This window comes from Mauremys mutica, chromosome 1 (assembly GCF_020497125.1).
Source record: "Mauremys mutica isolate MM-2020 ecotype Southern chromosome 1, ASM2049712v1, whole genome shotgun sequence".
NCBI classification, from domain to species: domain Eukaryota; kingdom Metazoa; phylum Chordata; order Testudines; family Geoemydidae; genus Mauremys; species Mauremys mutica.
In genome coordinates this window covers 92,129,721-92,143,405 of record NC_059072.1, presented here as the reverse complement: position 1 = coordinate 92,143,405, position 13,685 = coordinate 92,129,721, and the positions used below count along the sequence as shown (strand labels likewise).

The following is a 13,685-nucleotide window of genomic DNA, read 5'->3' as shown; positions in this document are numbered from 1 at the left end:
AAGGTACGCGACTTCAGCTACGCGAATAGCGTAGCTGAAGTCGAACTACCTTAGTTCGGCTGACTTACCCGTCCTGACGCCGCGGGATCGAAGTCTGCGGCTCCAAGGTCGACTCCGCCACTGCCGTTCGCGGTGGTGGAGTTCCAGAGTCGACCGGAGCGCGTGGGGAGTTTGAACTATCGCGTCTTGATTAGACGCGATAGTTCGAACTCCGAGAAGTCGAAATCTCCGCGTCGACCCGCGCGGTAAGTATAGACCTACCCTTAGATGCCAAGCTCGGAAGGATCCACTGTGATCATCCAGTCTGACCTCCTGAATAACATAGGCCATAAAAATCCCCCAAAGTAACTCTCTTTGAACTAGATCATGTATTTGAAAAAAAATCAAATCATGTTTTAAAAATGGTCCGTGATGGAGGATCCATGATCCTTGGTAAATTGTTCCAGAGGTTAATTACCCTCACTGTGAAAAATGTATCAGTATGATGCCACATTATGATATTTGATTTGCCTTTTTTAAACCTAGGAAATTACACACACACGTTAAAAAAAACATTATTAAGGTGGTAAAGTCAAGCATTCAAAAGTTCAAGAAATGCCTGAATTATGGTTGCTTGTGTGATCTTAATTTGGCCCCCTTGTGCCTGGCATTATGAGTCAGTCTCTAGTTACATGTTTGCATACTATTTTTTTCCACAGAACCCCTGCCTCATTCAGTGTGGATGGTGCACAGAACAGGCAGCACTTACTGAATGAGCAGCTAGTCAATATTTTATTTTCTCCTCATTGATCAGAGTGTGGCCCCAGGCCTTATTTAATGTACATTAGTCAAACTCTGCTCTGAAGAGTTGTTAATTTCCTCATAGGCTATTCTGTGGCGCTCATAAGTACAGTATCTGAGTGCTTCACAACCGTTAATGAATTTATTCTCACAACACACCCCTGTAAGATTGGGGTGGGGGGGAGTTATCTCAGTTTTTCAGATGAGGAACTGAGGCACGATGATTAAAGTAAAAAGTTCCACTAATTTTGGGTGCCTAATTTGAGATGCCTAGGATCTGATTTTTTTCAGAGTACTCAGCATTACAAAGCATTTTTAATGTTCAAATCAGGGCTCCCGTTGAGTTCAGTTGCAGCTCAGCATTTCTCAAAAATGGACCCCATGGTCCTAGGCACCCAGAAAATGAGGAACACATAAGGAGTGACCACCTGTAAAAAAGTCTGGTTTAAGTGAGTTGCCCAGCATCACGTAGGAGCTCAGTGGCAGAGGCAGGGTTAGACTCCCATTCTCTAGGGCAGCATTCACCTGTCTTAACCCTGAGACCATCCTTTCCCTTCCTTCAATTGCTGGCCTCTTTTACTACACACCTTCCAACTCCCCCCATACATGGGGCAGGAATCCTACAAACAATAGGCCCCTTCACTACACAGCCCTTATTTATCCCTAGAGCAGGGCCATCCTGTGCACTGAATGGTGCAGGGGTCCTGTGGGAAAAGTAGTATGGGATCACAAAAGACGACTCTATACACAGAAGGGCCTGAATTAAGATCACACAGGCACCCTTAATTCTGGCATTTCCTAACTTTTGAGGCTTGACTCTGCAACCTTTATAATCTTTTAATGCAGTTTGGTGTGTTGTGTGTAATTATATCTAATCTCCAATTGCTTTTATATTCATGGGTTTTGATGACATGTCCCCAGTGAACTGCGGTAAATGGTTGGGTAGAACTTTCAAGCAGGGAAAGGAGGTGGATTCCAGTGTGTGACAGACACCATTACCTGCTCAGGTGGTCTCTTTCCTCTCATGCAGGGCTTGTACGAGAAGGCATTGGAAGACAGTGAGAAGGCTTTGATGCTTGACAAGGAGAACATCCGTGCCCTCTTCCGCAAAGCCCGCTCCTTAAAGGAGCTGGGGAGGCACAAGGAGGCGTATGAATGTAATAGCCGCTGCCTGCTGTCCCTCCCACATGTAAGTGTGTAACATGCGTGTCTACCCCAACCTCTGAGGCACTTTTCCGTCTTTCCTTTCCCGCAATCTAGTGCGGTGTGAATGGTGATGGTAGTGAAAGAGAGACGCTGGCTGTTCTATACGATACACCCGTTCCCCGTAATCGCATCTCTTGGAGAGTTCTGACTACGTGTCCCTCTCAGCTCAAGTCATCTCTGCTGAGGCTGCCAACAAAAGGGCCACCTCGTTCCAATTGGGATGGCTTTGTGATGTGAAAGCCTGCTCCAGTTGGAACTGCACTGAGATCATCAACTCGCTTCATGTCCATGTTGGTACAGCCATCAGGTGGGAATGACTGTCCGTCACTACCAGTCTAGGACAGATGGGAACTGGAGACATGGAAGAGAGAGAGAGACTCATGCCTGGTCTACACTACACAGTTTAAATTGACATAGAGCAGCTTATGTCGACCTAATTATGTCAGTGTCTACACTACAGCCTTGCTCCCGTCAATGTAAGTGCCCTACTACACCGACATAACTCCACCTCCACAAGAGGCTTAGAGCAGGGGTTCTCAAACTGGGGGTCAGGACCCCTCAGGGGATCATGAGGTTATTACCTGGGGGGGGTCACGAGCTGTCAGCCTCCACCCCAAACCATGCTTTGCCTCCAGCATTTATAATGGTGTTAAAAACACTTTTTTTTTTAATATATATTTAATTTATTAGGGGGTCGCCCTCAGTGGCTTGCTATGTGAAAGGGGTCACCAGTGCAAAAGTTTGAGAACCACTGGCTTAGAGCTTATGTCGGTGTAGTTAGAGCACTGCAGTGACTGTGAAGACACTGCGTTACTTACATCAGCTGCTGGCTGTCTTGTCAGTTTCACGGCAGGAGAGCAGGGGGCAAGAGTGGATCCTGCTCCCAGCTGGAAACCAGCAAGAAGCCAGGCAGCAGCTCATCTCTGGGCTGGAAATGTTGGCAGTCTTGTCAATTTCATGGCTCCCTGCTGTAGCTGTGAAATTAACAAGGCTTCGTGGGGTGGGGGGGGGCAAGAAGTTGGGACAGCTGGATCCCACTCCCCAGAGGCAAGAAGCCCCAGATGGCTTCTCCTCCCGGCCAGGAAAAGGGAGGCACGAAGCCCCAGTCAGCCCACTTGGAGTCCAGGAGCCTGTGGAGCAGCTGGGCTCCTGGAGGAAGTTGCAAGCAGAGCTGAGAGACCGGGCTTTCATCTCTCCACACTGCCCCTCTTAGGTTGGTGGAAGTGCTGATGGTGAGGATGCGCACCACCAACCCAAGGAGGGTAGTCTGGATATGCACCACTGCAGTAATTACTGCGCTGGCTGTAAGTCGACCTATATTAGGTCAACTTAAGTTTCTAGTGTAGGCATACCCTCTTCCTAATGCCTCGAGTCTCAGTAGAGCACCGTAAATATGTTTTAAGTGATAAACAGCAGTCGTTTTACCTAATAAGAGTGGAGTTCAGGTCCTCAGGGCCAGTGTTTCTTGGGGGTGAGAGGTGTCAGTGTGTGAAAGGGGATTTAATATGGGTATATTAACAGACGTGCCATATGTAAGACACTGGTGATAACTGTTCCGCTCAGCTTGGCACAGATGAGGCCTCAGCTGCAGTACTATGTCCAGTTCTGGATGCCACACTTTAGGGAAAATGTGGACAAACTGGAGAAAGTCCAAAGGAGATCAACAAAAATGATAAAAGGTTTAGGTCAGGTTTTCTATGAGAAAAGATTAAAAAACAACAGAGCATGTTTAGTCATGAGAAAAGGAGACTGACAGGGGACCTGATAACACTCCTCAGATATGTTAAGGCCTGTTATAAAGGGGACTGTGATTGATAGTCCTCCAAAGGTAGGACAAGAAGTAATGGGCTTAATCTGCGGCCAGGGAGATTTAGGTTAGATATTAAAAAGTTTTTCCTAACTATAAGGATAGTAAAACTCTGGAATGGGGATTCCATCCCTTGGAAGCCTATCGCTGATGGTTGTTAAGAACAGGTTGGACAAACACCTGTCAGGGATGGTCTAGGTTTACCTCAGTGCAGGGGGCTGGACTAGATGACCTCTCAAAGTTCCTACGTTTCTGGGATTCTGTAATGTTACTTTGATGTCCTAGATTTTAAGACCAGAAAGGGACCATTGTAACCATCTAGTCTGGCCTCCTGTATAACGCAGGCCAGAGAGCTTCACCCAGGAATTCCTGCATCAATCCTGTATCTCCTGTTTGAGCTGTAGACTATCTAAAGACTTCAGGTGATTGACTGAGTTAATTTGGTACCTGGTTCTGCTATTTCCTGCTGCTGGCTTGTGTGGTTAATACATTACCAGTATGATGATTATATTGATTTTATTTATATCGCTGTAGCATCATGGAACAGGGGCATTGTGCTAGGCCCTGTGCACCTACTTAACAAAAGGATGTTCTATCCCCCAAAGAGCTTAAAATCTATATAATACTGTGGTGCTATATAGTGTTTCATGCTTCTGTGAGGTCCTCGTTGTAATGCTAAGGAATTTTTAGAGCATTTGGTATGGGTATTCTTTAAATTGTTTAAATAAATCATTCGATTCAGTGTAGGCAGCATGGCAGAAGTGGGTCTTTAAGAGAGACTTAAATGTGGACAGAGTAGGGGCCTTGTGGCTAAGGTCAGGGAGCTGGGCCCTTGTATAGGGGGCCCAGGAGGCATTTGTGGGATAGACTGACAGAGGAAACACAGAGTTTGAGAAGGGAGAATAATTGGAGCAGGGCAGAGTCCCCTAGAGCCTTAAAGGTGGTGACCTGCAGATTGAATTCGCTATAATAGCTTATGGGCAGCTGGTGGAAGAATGTGAAGAGGGAAGAGACTAAACAGACTGAGCAAAGGAGATGATTTTAGCGGCTGTATTATGTATGGACTGAAGGGAGCAATGCATGTGTTTGGAACATCAGAGAGGAGTGTGCAGCAGTAGACGAGATGGGATGTAATGAGGGCCTGAATGGAGGTTTTTACTGTGGGAAATGAGACAACAAAGGATGAATCTTGGAGCTGTTAAGAAGGAAGAAGTAGCAGGATTTGGCTATGGCTTGAGTATTAGTGGCAACGGAGTGGGAGAGTACAAAAGAAACCCTCAAATTGCAGACCTGAGTGATAGTGACCATGTTTGACAGAGAGAAGGATGGGAAAGTGGAGGAGGTTTGGGAGGGGACAGAAGTTCAGTTTTGACCACATCTATTTAACTGATGATGGGACATCCAAGAGGAGATGTCACAGACAGGTTGGGAAGTGGAGTTGGACAGAAGAAAACAGGTCAGTAAGCAGACAAGCTGGCCCTGTACTATCCTCACTTTACATTCTGTCTCTGGGCCATGGACAGAGGCCTGGGGAACCCTCACTGGGAGTGGGAGAGGGGAGGAGGTGGGCCCACTGAAAGGGAATGGACAGAGAGGTGGAAGGAGGACCAGGAGACAATGGTATCTCGAAAACCCGGAGAGGATAAGATGTCAAGAAGGGGAGGGAAATGGGCCGTGTCAAAAGCAGCACAGAGTTGGAGGCCCTGAGGTTTGGCCAGGAAGAGGTTGTTGGAGACACTAGCGAGAGCAGTTTCAGTAGAGAGGAGAGGTGGGGGCCAGATTGGAAGGGATCCAAGACAGAGCTAGAGGAGAGGAAGTAAACGCGTTGGTTTTAGATTGTGCTCAGTGAGTTCAGAGACGGCAAGGATGGCGACGGGGCAGTATTTGGAGAAATAGGTCTGGTTGAAGGATGGTGCTCTAAAGAGAGGGGAAAAACAAGGCATGCCGGTATCGTGAGGGAGAGGTTGAGAAGGAGGGGGAAGCAGGGGAGGAGCACGGGGGGCAACGTAGGTAAAGAGCCAGGCAGCAGTGGACTCACTGGGGCAGGTGGAGGGGTTAGTGGTGGAGAGAAGGTGGCAGACTTCAAAGTTTGGTGATGAGGGAGAGGGTGTTTGAAGGGAACGAGGCAGGGGGCAAATCATAGAGGATTTAGTTGATTTTTCCCTGTGACAAAGTTAACCAAATACTTTGCAAGGAGGGAAGAAAGGATGAGGAACAGGAGGCTGAAGGAGGCAGTCAGAGGGTGAAAATAAGTGTTGGGGATTGTGCTTGTGGGACTCGGTGAGGAAGGAAAGCTGTTTTTGTTTGGCCAGGGAGATGACAGAGCTGAAGGAGGAGAGAATGAAACTGTAGTGGGGGATGCAGTGTGGTCATGGGCCTCCCTCCAAAGGTGTTGAGCAATATGGGAGCAGGAGCGGATGCTGGGAGTGACCTAGCGCTGTGGGTTAATAGGGTGGACTTGAACAGGAGAGAGGGGCAGTGATCGGCTGAATTTACGTTGTGGATTGTGTAGTTCCAGGAAGTAGCATCTATGTGTTGTGTAAATTGGAAACTTTTTTTTTTGTTTTCTATTTTAAGAGAGGAACTGAGAAAGTGACCACAGACTGGACATGATGGATGGGGAAGGTCAAAGGTGGCTCATAACCAGTGTTCCCACCCAGATCCTGGGATTGGAGGGGGCAAGCAGGGTTGAAGGTGGGGCCCTCGTGTCAATAAGGATCACTAGCCCTGCATTTGGAGACTCGATACTTTGTTGGAGAGAGGATGTCGCCTCTCCGTTTCTGCACTTTGTATCTCTGCAGGGCTGAATGTCTGATGTCTTAGATCTGCACAGCCTCTCCTGGAATGGAGTCAGCCAATTGGCTACCTCTCGTCTTGCATATCAATAAGAATACTAGCATGTAATTCAGTCTGTGTAGCTGTAACTTGTGGTCTGTTTCTGGTTGGTTATTGTATCTGCAGGAAAATAAAACCACATGCTTTAAAATGACAATGTCCTTGAATTACATTTTCTCTAGGATGAGAGCGTTACGCAGCTTGGTCAGGAGCTCGCACAGAAGCTGGGTTTAAGGGTTCGGAAAGCATATAAGAGGCCTCAGGTATGACTCTTTCTAGACTGTCCCTTGGATTCCACTGATAAATTTCTGTAAAGGCTACTGATTCTGAAGCGGCTGCATTGCCATAGGTACAGCCTTCAGCACCTCCTGCTTTTCCACTCCTGGGAATGCCCCCACCCCCAGATCTGCCGGTCATTCTTCAGTCCTGGCCTGCAGCACCCCTGCAGGTGCATTTCTGGCTTGCAGCCATAAGCATCTTGGCTTGGTGCACAATCTCCTATATCTCAAGCTAAGCAGAATGGAGCTTGGACTTTGTTTGAGGGGATAGCTCTAAGGTAGCAGTTCTCAAACTAGGGGTTGGGACCCCAAAGTGGGTTGTGACCCCATTTTAATGGGGTCACCAGGCTGGCTTAGACTTGCTGGGGCAAGGGGCTGAAGCCAAAGCCCAAGTCCCACTCTCCGAGGCCGAAGCCTGAGGGCTTCAGCCTTGGGCAGTGGGGCTTAGATTACCCGGAGTAGCAGGGGTCCGGTAGGCTCAGGTTTCGGTCCCCCCTCCTGGGGGCATGTAGTAATTTTTTATTTTTTTCTCAGAACGGGGGTCACAGTGCAATGAAGTTTGAGAACCACTGCTCTAAGGAAAACCCTAATGCTACAATAAATGGATGTGGTTGTTCAAAATGGAGCATTCTTCTCTCTATCAGTATGAAACATATGCCCCAGGATTGTGCTAAGGGGTTCTGAGCTACTGATGGGACTGTCCTTTAGATAAGGCAAAACCACTTCTGGTCACTGATGCTCCTGTGACACATTTCTCAAGTATAGGAATGTTAGCCCCAAGGCCCTGGCTGAACTCCAGCTTGAGTGAGTGATATTCTGTGTTCCTCAAATTCCTCTCTGCAGTTTTATTGAGCTGCAACATTCTTCAGTTCCTGTCTCTAATTCTTGTGCAACCTTGCTGTGCAGTGTTAAACAGCAAGCACATTCCAGCTGAGAAGTGGCTGCATTTCAGTGCCAGATGAAGTGATTTGTAGTAGTTGGTAAAGTGCTTTTGGGTAACAATGCTATATAAATGTAAGCTCTGTGTGTTTTGGAAGTGGTGTTGGATTAGAGGAAAATCCTTCACTTGCTAGAGCTCTAAAAAGTTGTAATTATTGAATCTTGAGAGAAGGGAAACTTTCCCTGAAATACTGTTCATACTTACTCACTCCATTGGCCCTCTGCACTTTTCCCTCTACCTCGTTACTCCACAGAGATGAGTGTAAACTGTGTCTATGCAAGCAAAACACGACTCCTTTTTTTAATTAAATGAAACCTTTTAGTAGCATTTTGCTGCAGCTTGCTCTAGCTTCTGTTTTTCATTCCAGTGCTTTAATGCACTCCACAACTAATTTTTTAAATGACAAGGCTGAATGTGTCTGTTGTGGGGTGGGGTTCAAACTTACCATCTCATGATGTAGCATTGTACAGGGGTGCATCGATGTGCATTTTGCACCAGGATGGCTGGACTGAATCTGAGGCTCTTTCATAATCCTGCAAGCAACAGGCTTCAGGTACAATCACATGAATTTTGGGATGATTGGTGCACACTAAGGAAAAGCAGGCGGTCCTGATTTCTCTCCCTATGGCTTGTGGTTGTAGGGAATGCCTGATAGGGAAGTGTACCATTGGATAGGAGTGGCTGACAAGATACAATCAGTCACTACCTAATTTGCAGGAATTCAAGGAATCCCTGTGTCATGAAATCTCTCTCTTCCTTGCAGCAGGAATTGGAAACTTTCTCTCTTCTCAGTAATGGCACATCAGCCAGCTTAGCAAATCAGGTACAGTTCCTGTCTGACATTCTCAATGTGCATACATTCTTTTACATGAGTTTCTATATTTTATTTCATGCAAGTTTTATTACCATCTTTTAGGAGCAAAAGATCAGTGTTTATCTATTTTTCCCATTTCAAGGAACAGTGTCAAGAAAATCATTTATTTTTTAAATATTTCCATTGCTGCGGTGCTGATAACATTATTAAAGCAGAAAAATTCTTAATCTAATTTTGCTTTTCACTGTCAAAGCTTAGGTTTCACTTATCTAGACTGGATGACTTCACTTTCTGTTTCCCTCTCTGGTGCTGGTACAATTACAAAGTGCTAATAATGCAAGAACCAGGAAGTGGAAACAGATGAAGAAACTTACAAAATGAAACTAGACTGGAGGATTTCACTGTCCAAGCTGAGTGAAGCGTGCAAATTTAAACATTGCTTAATTTATTATTTACTCTTCTGTATCGCCATAGCACCTAGGAGCTCCAGTCATGGACCAGGACACCATTATGCTAGGCACTGTACAAAGACAGAATTAAAAATAATTGGATCACTGATTTCATTGCAGATTTTTAAGAGATTTCATTAAAACGCTTCATATTTAAAAAGAATTATTTGACAATCATTTTAGGCTCTTAAATTTGGGGCCTAGCACTATTTGACACTGTCCCTTTTTAAATGAACCTAAAAACCCCTTAAAAGATACTAGAGCAGTACAATTTGAAGTTTACATTGATAGGTGACTTCCCTTAATATCTGTCTAGCAATGAGAATCAGCCTTAGATCATTTCCTGTAGCTGCCCATAATCTTCTTCCATTAAATTTTTTTTCCTTTTATGAAAAATTAGAACACCGCAAAAACTGAAGGTGTAACTGATGGAGTTACAAATGTGTAATCTCAAATATTTGTCGAGCTGGTGTGTGTCATTTTTAACTGAAAGCAGGAAGAAAACTGTGTTTGCACTGTTGGAATATAGGCTCACATTAGACCAGGGTGAACTGTGGTTTTAAGTTGAGTTTGGATCTTAGCCTAAGGAATAGGTCCAAAGCCTGTGATTTTTAAAGAGAGTCAGATCATGAGAAGGAAGAGTTGTTTGTGTTAAACTTGTGGTGACCCTTAAAAATACTAGTGTTATCTTAATTAAGTTTTGTGGAAAAGTCATAGAAATTTAAAAAATATTATTATTTGGGTACCAGGTGCAGTAAATAATTGGTTGGTTGAGTTGATTATAAAGAAATGCCTAGTTTAGTATAATGGGAGTGAAATATGGTAAAATGAGATAAGAAAACCTTGAGGAAAGAGGCCCAGTCATTAATCTTGTCTTGACCAGGGCAGAGGATAGAGCTCGGCTCTAAGCAGCTTCATCTGGCCTTAGCCAAGGTCTGGTAACCAGCAATGACATCACTTGTTTGTTAGAGTGCATATAAGGCAAGGTTTTCTAGGGGTTCTTTATCAGAGTGATGCCATGATGAGAAGGTGTCTCCCAAACCAGAGCCTGTTTGGCCAAAATACTTACAACTGTATTGTTGCTGGAGTATAGAATATAGATATATTTGCTTATCTTTGTATTTCGGATATAACCAACGCCAAGTGGCCTTTGGACTAACACAGGAATGTTTTTGTGTGGAAACGGAGTCATGGTAGGCCTAATAAAATTATTAGGAAAATTTTATTTCCAGCAGCACCATTCAGACTTCTGCAAAGTTGCTCATTTATTCTTTGCCTAGGGCTCACAGTCAGCAGTTGTTTTGGTGGGAACCTTTTCCTGTTTTTAGTCTTGCTGTAAAAAATTAGTGGTTATTAAATGGAAAGATATATGTAAGCTAAGAAAGGCTAGTTATGTAAGATAAGGCTAATCAGATCTCCTGCTTTGTGGGGCTAGCTGATTGGCTCTGGGAATCAGGAAGGAATATTCTTCCCCCACATGCAATCCCATATGCAGAATTACTGAGAAGGTCCGGTATTATGGGGGTTTGTTACTTCAGAGGAATACAGGTTTTGGTCACTGCTGAAGGTGAAATACCAGGCTTGGCGGAATAGTGGTCTAACAGTACATCAGTTTAATTGTTCCAGTACTGAAAGGCGGGGGTGGGGTGGGGGGAGAGGAGGGAAGCAGCAGCAGACTGCACTGAAGATATTTGAGAGGGGAGATTTGGGGCTGTGAAGCACTAACACCTTTCAAAAGATGTCTTTGTAGTAATGAGTTCTTCTCCTCCTCCCTGCCTTACAGATGACTTCCAATGGGTTGGGCTCCATAGATGATATTGAAACAGGTAAAGCTTTCTCCTTTCTGTTTCTCATGGCAGCAGTAAGGCACCTGCTCAGATTGGCTGGACTAATAGTTGCTTTGTCTTCATTTGGGCCTCTTTTGCGTCCTGACTTTGGAGACTGAAAGAGACCAGCCTAGCGGGGATGGGGGCAGGAGGTGGTATGGAGCAGGAGTATATGGAGGTGCTGTTCTTTATATTGGTTTCTCTTCACTTCAGAATCCTCAGTAAACTGTTAAGACACTGATAGAGGGGAAAATCAGGTTAAGAAGGCACTTACTAGGAGAACCTTGTACAGCAGGAATCCAGCTATCCAAGCAGAACAAGGGACAGGTCATATTTTTGGATAAATGGGGACTAATCAATGCAAATAACAAACACATGGGGACGTAACCTATTTTCAGCTCTAAAGCCGGGTTTGAACACATGCGATTCTGCTGTACATTCCCAACCAAAACAACTTTAAAGTTAAGACTGTCGACACGGAGCCGTGCTTTGAATACACACCTCCCTCCAGGGACATTAGAATTGGAGCCTTGTATGTTTAGAACCCCAGGAAACGCAGAATGAAGGTTGCACTCTTCCTGCCAGGGACTAAACTACCTTAACTCTGCCCTCCCCCCCACCCCGTAGAAATGCCACCCGACACCCACCCCTCTTAACAGCATATTGAAAACCATGCTCCACAGCACATTGCTTTTTATTTGTTCCTTGCATAAATGTCTGCAATACTAAGTATGAAGATTTGTCACTGCACTAACTATTGCTGGGCCCGTTAAAGGGCCCCATTTTCTCATCTGGGTGTATGACGTTTGTATGTGGAAACACATTAGCTCCGTGCTTAATGACTCTTGAATAATAGACTATCACATGGAATCATAAGACCCAGACCTGTGAGGCCACGAGCCTCTCTTATGAGCCTTCAGGATGTCGCAGAATTGGGCTGTTAATGCAGAGTGAGGAGTGATTGCTTTCGCTTTGCTATTTGTCTGCTCAGGAATTGGTATATGTACTGTGTCCGACCACAAAGCAGCCCAGTCACTAATCAGTGGAGATGAAGGCGTTCTAGTTTTGGGGTTGCTGATAATGTTTTGGGGAGGTTCTATGGCCTGCGTTATACAGAAGGTCAGACTAGATGATCACAAGAGTGGGTCCCTTTGGGCCTTGGAATCTGAACATGGGACTCTTTGGAGTGGATGGAGAAGGTGGTAGTATTCTTCTGATTTTTTTTCTTTTCAGGGCATCGCTACAGGGGCAGAATGAAGGTAGTTTGGGTGCCTGGTTTGAGACTTACGTGTGTAACTCTGCATCTCCTGGGGGGTCTAACGTTTGGACTGTTTCGTTTTTAAACTCTAACAGTTTTGCAGGATAGAGCGTGCTCAGGTGACACACATGTGGTTGCCTCCTTAACTTCACCTTAACAGAGTATTTGGGGCTGGGGGGGGAGGGGGAATTGCCTCATTTTCAAATAGTCAGAACACTGTGCCAGAGGGTGAGTGTCACTCCTTCCCCCACATCGCCCCTAAAACTACCGAGGGAAGCCTCAGTAACACAGTAAAGATCTTTAAGGCAGGAAGCCTGTCTCCTGGAGACATCGAGGGGCGGGGTACTCAAGAGTTAGGCACCATTCTGGCAAGGGCATCTGGTGAGTCTTAAAATGTATGTTTGGGGACCCAATATTCTGTATGATCTTTGGGAGGTTTGTCTGGGCTTCCTTACCCTGCTCCCCTCCCCAGTCCCCCTCCCTTCCCCAACAGGGAAGCTCAGAACTTAGAGAGCCTGAGGGGAAGTGGGTTTTAGGGGGCGGGGGGGGGACACAGGGGTGGCAAGGAGCAGAGGTGCTGGGAGGACAACTGAGCTCTGCAGGAGGAGGCAGTTCAGAAGCATTTAAAAACCACCGGACAATGGGGTATAGAGTAACTGGACTCATGGGGCCACGACTGGACACCACTGAATTCAATAACAATTTTGCCGTTAACTTCAGTGAGACCAGGTTTTGGCCTGCAGAGGCTTCCCAGGCATCATCATGGGGAGGTGAGCATTGTCTGGCTATTCACAAGGCATTCTGCAAAGGCCTTTGGGAGGCCTGAGACAAAAAACAAAGGCCAAGAATCCCCGAAACTGGAGCCGCCAGTCTCTAAAGGTTTCACCTGCTAAGTGCTTGAGGTTCAACTAAGTTGTACATCTTGTGTTCTTTGGCCAAGCCGCACTTGGCTCACCCTCAGGCGCCATGTAACTGGCTTTGTGTGTCTCTCTCCCCCCCACATACCCCCCTGCAGACTTCTCCATGGACCTGCAGTGCATCCCTGCTCCCCTCGCCACCTCCATCCCTGTGAGCGAAGGTGCAGCCCTTTCAGCCTCTGACATGGATGCAAAGGGCCTACCCACCTCTCTGCCTGCCGCCACACTGCTCCATTCTCCGGATTGCGTATCCCTGCCCGTGCCCGAGAGTGTGGAGGACTTCACAGACGGGGAGGTTATTGGGGAAGAACTGGACTCTCTTCTGGATTCCCTGGCCGACGGGTCACAGTACCCTCTAGTAAGAGCTCCGGTCGTGTTCTGAATCCATCCTTTAGAGCATGTGTTCGTTCTCTCAATCTTCGCCATCGCGTGTTCATCTGGCAGGGTGTGCTTGGTCCCTTTCTTTCATCCCATCACTGGCTTGTGTCTCTCTAAGGAGCCCATCTTAGATCTTGGCTCATTGGACAGCATAGTGTGAGTGGAATACATAAATCCAAATGGAGGGGCTAGTCCCC

The 13,685-nt window shown here is 46.1% G+C and overlaps 1 protein-coding gene across 2 annotated transcripts in view; it reads left to right on the top strand.

Annotated features, from left to right (window-relative positions):
• ZC3H7B (zinc finger CCCH-type containing 7B) overlaps positions 1-13,685 on the top strand; it is a 64,178-nt gene that overhangs the window by 15,040 nt on the left and 35,453 nt on the right. The window contains exons 5-9 of one of the 2 annotated variants that reach the window (XM_044984198.1): positions 1,811-1,969; positions 6,811-6,891; positions 8,613-8,669; positions 10,893-10,935; positions 13,209-13,468. In XM_044984198.1, coding sequence (XP_044840133.1) covers positions 1,811-1,969; positions 6,811-6,891; positions 8,613-8,669; positions 10,893-10,935; positions 13,209-13,468 — 600 coding nt within the window. Of the gene's footprint in view, positions 1-1,810; positions 1,970-6,810; positions 6,892-8,609; positions 8,670-10,892; positions 10,936-13,208; positions 13,469-13,685 lie in introns of both variants that reach the window. The other variant, XM_044984194.1, reaches the window with a different exon arrangement.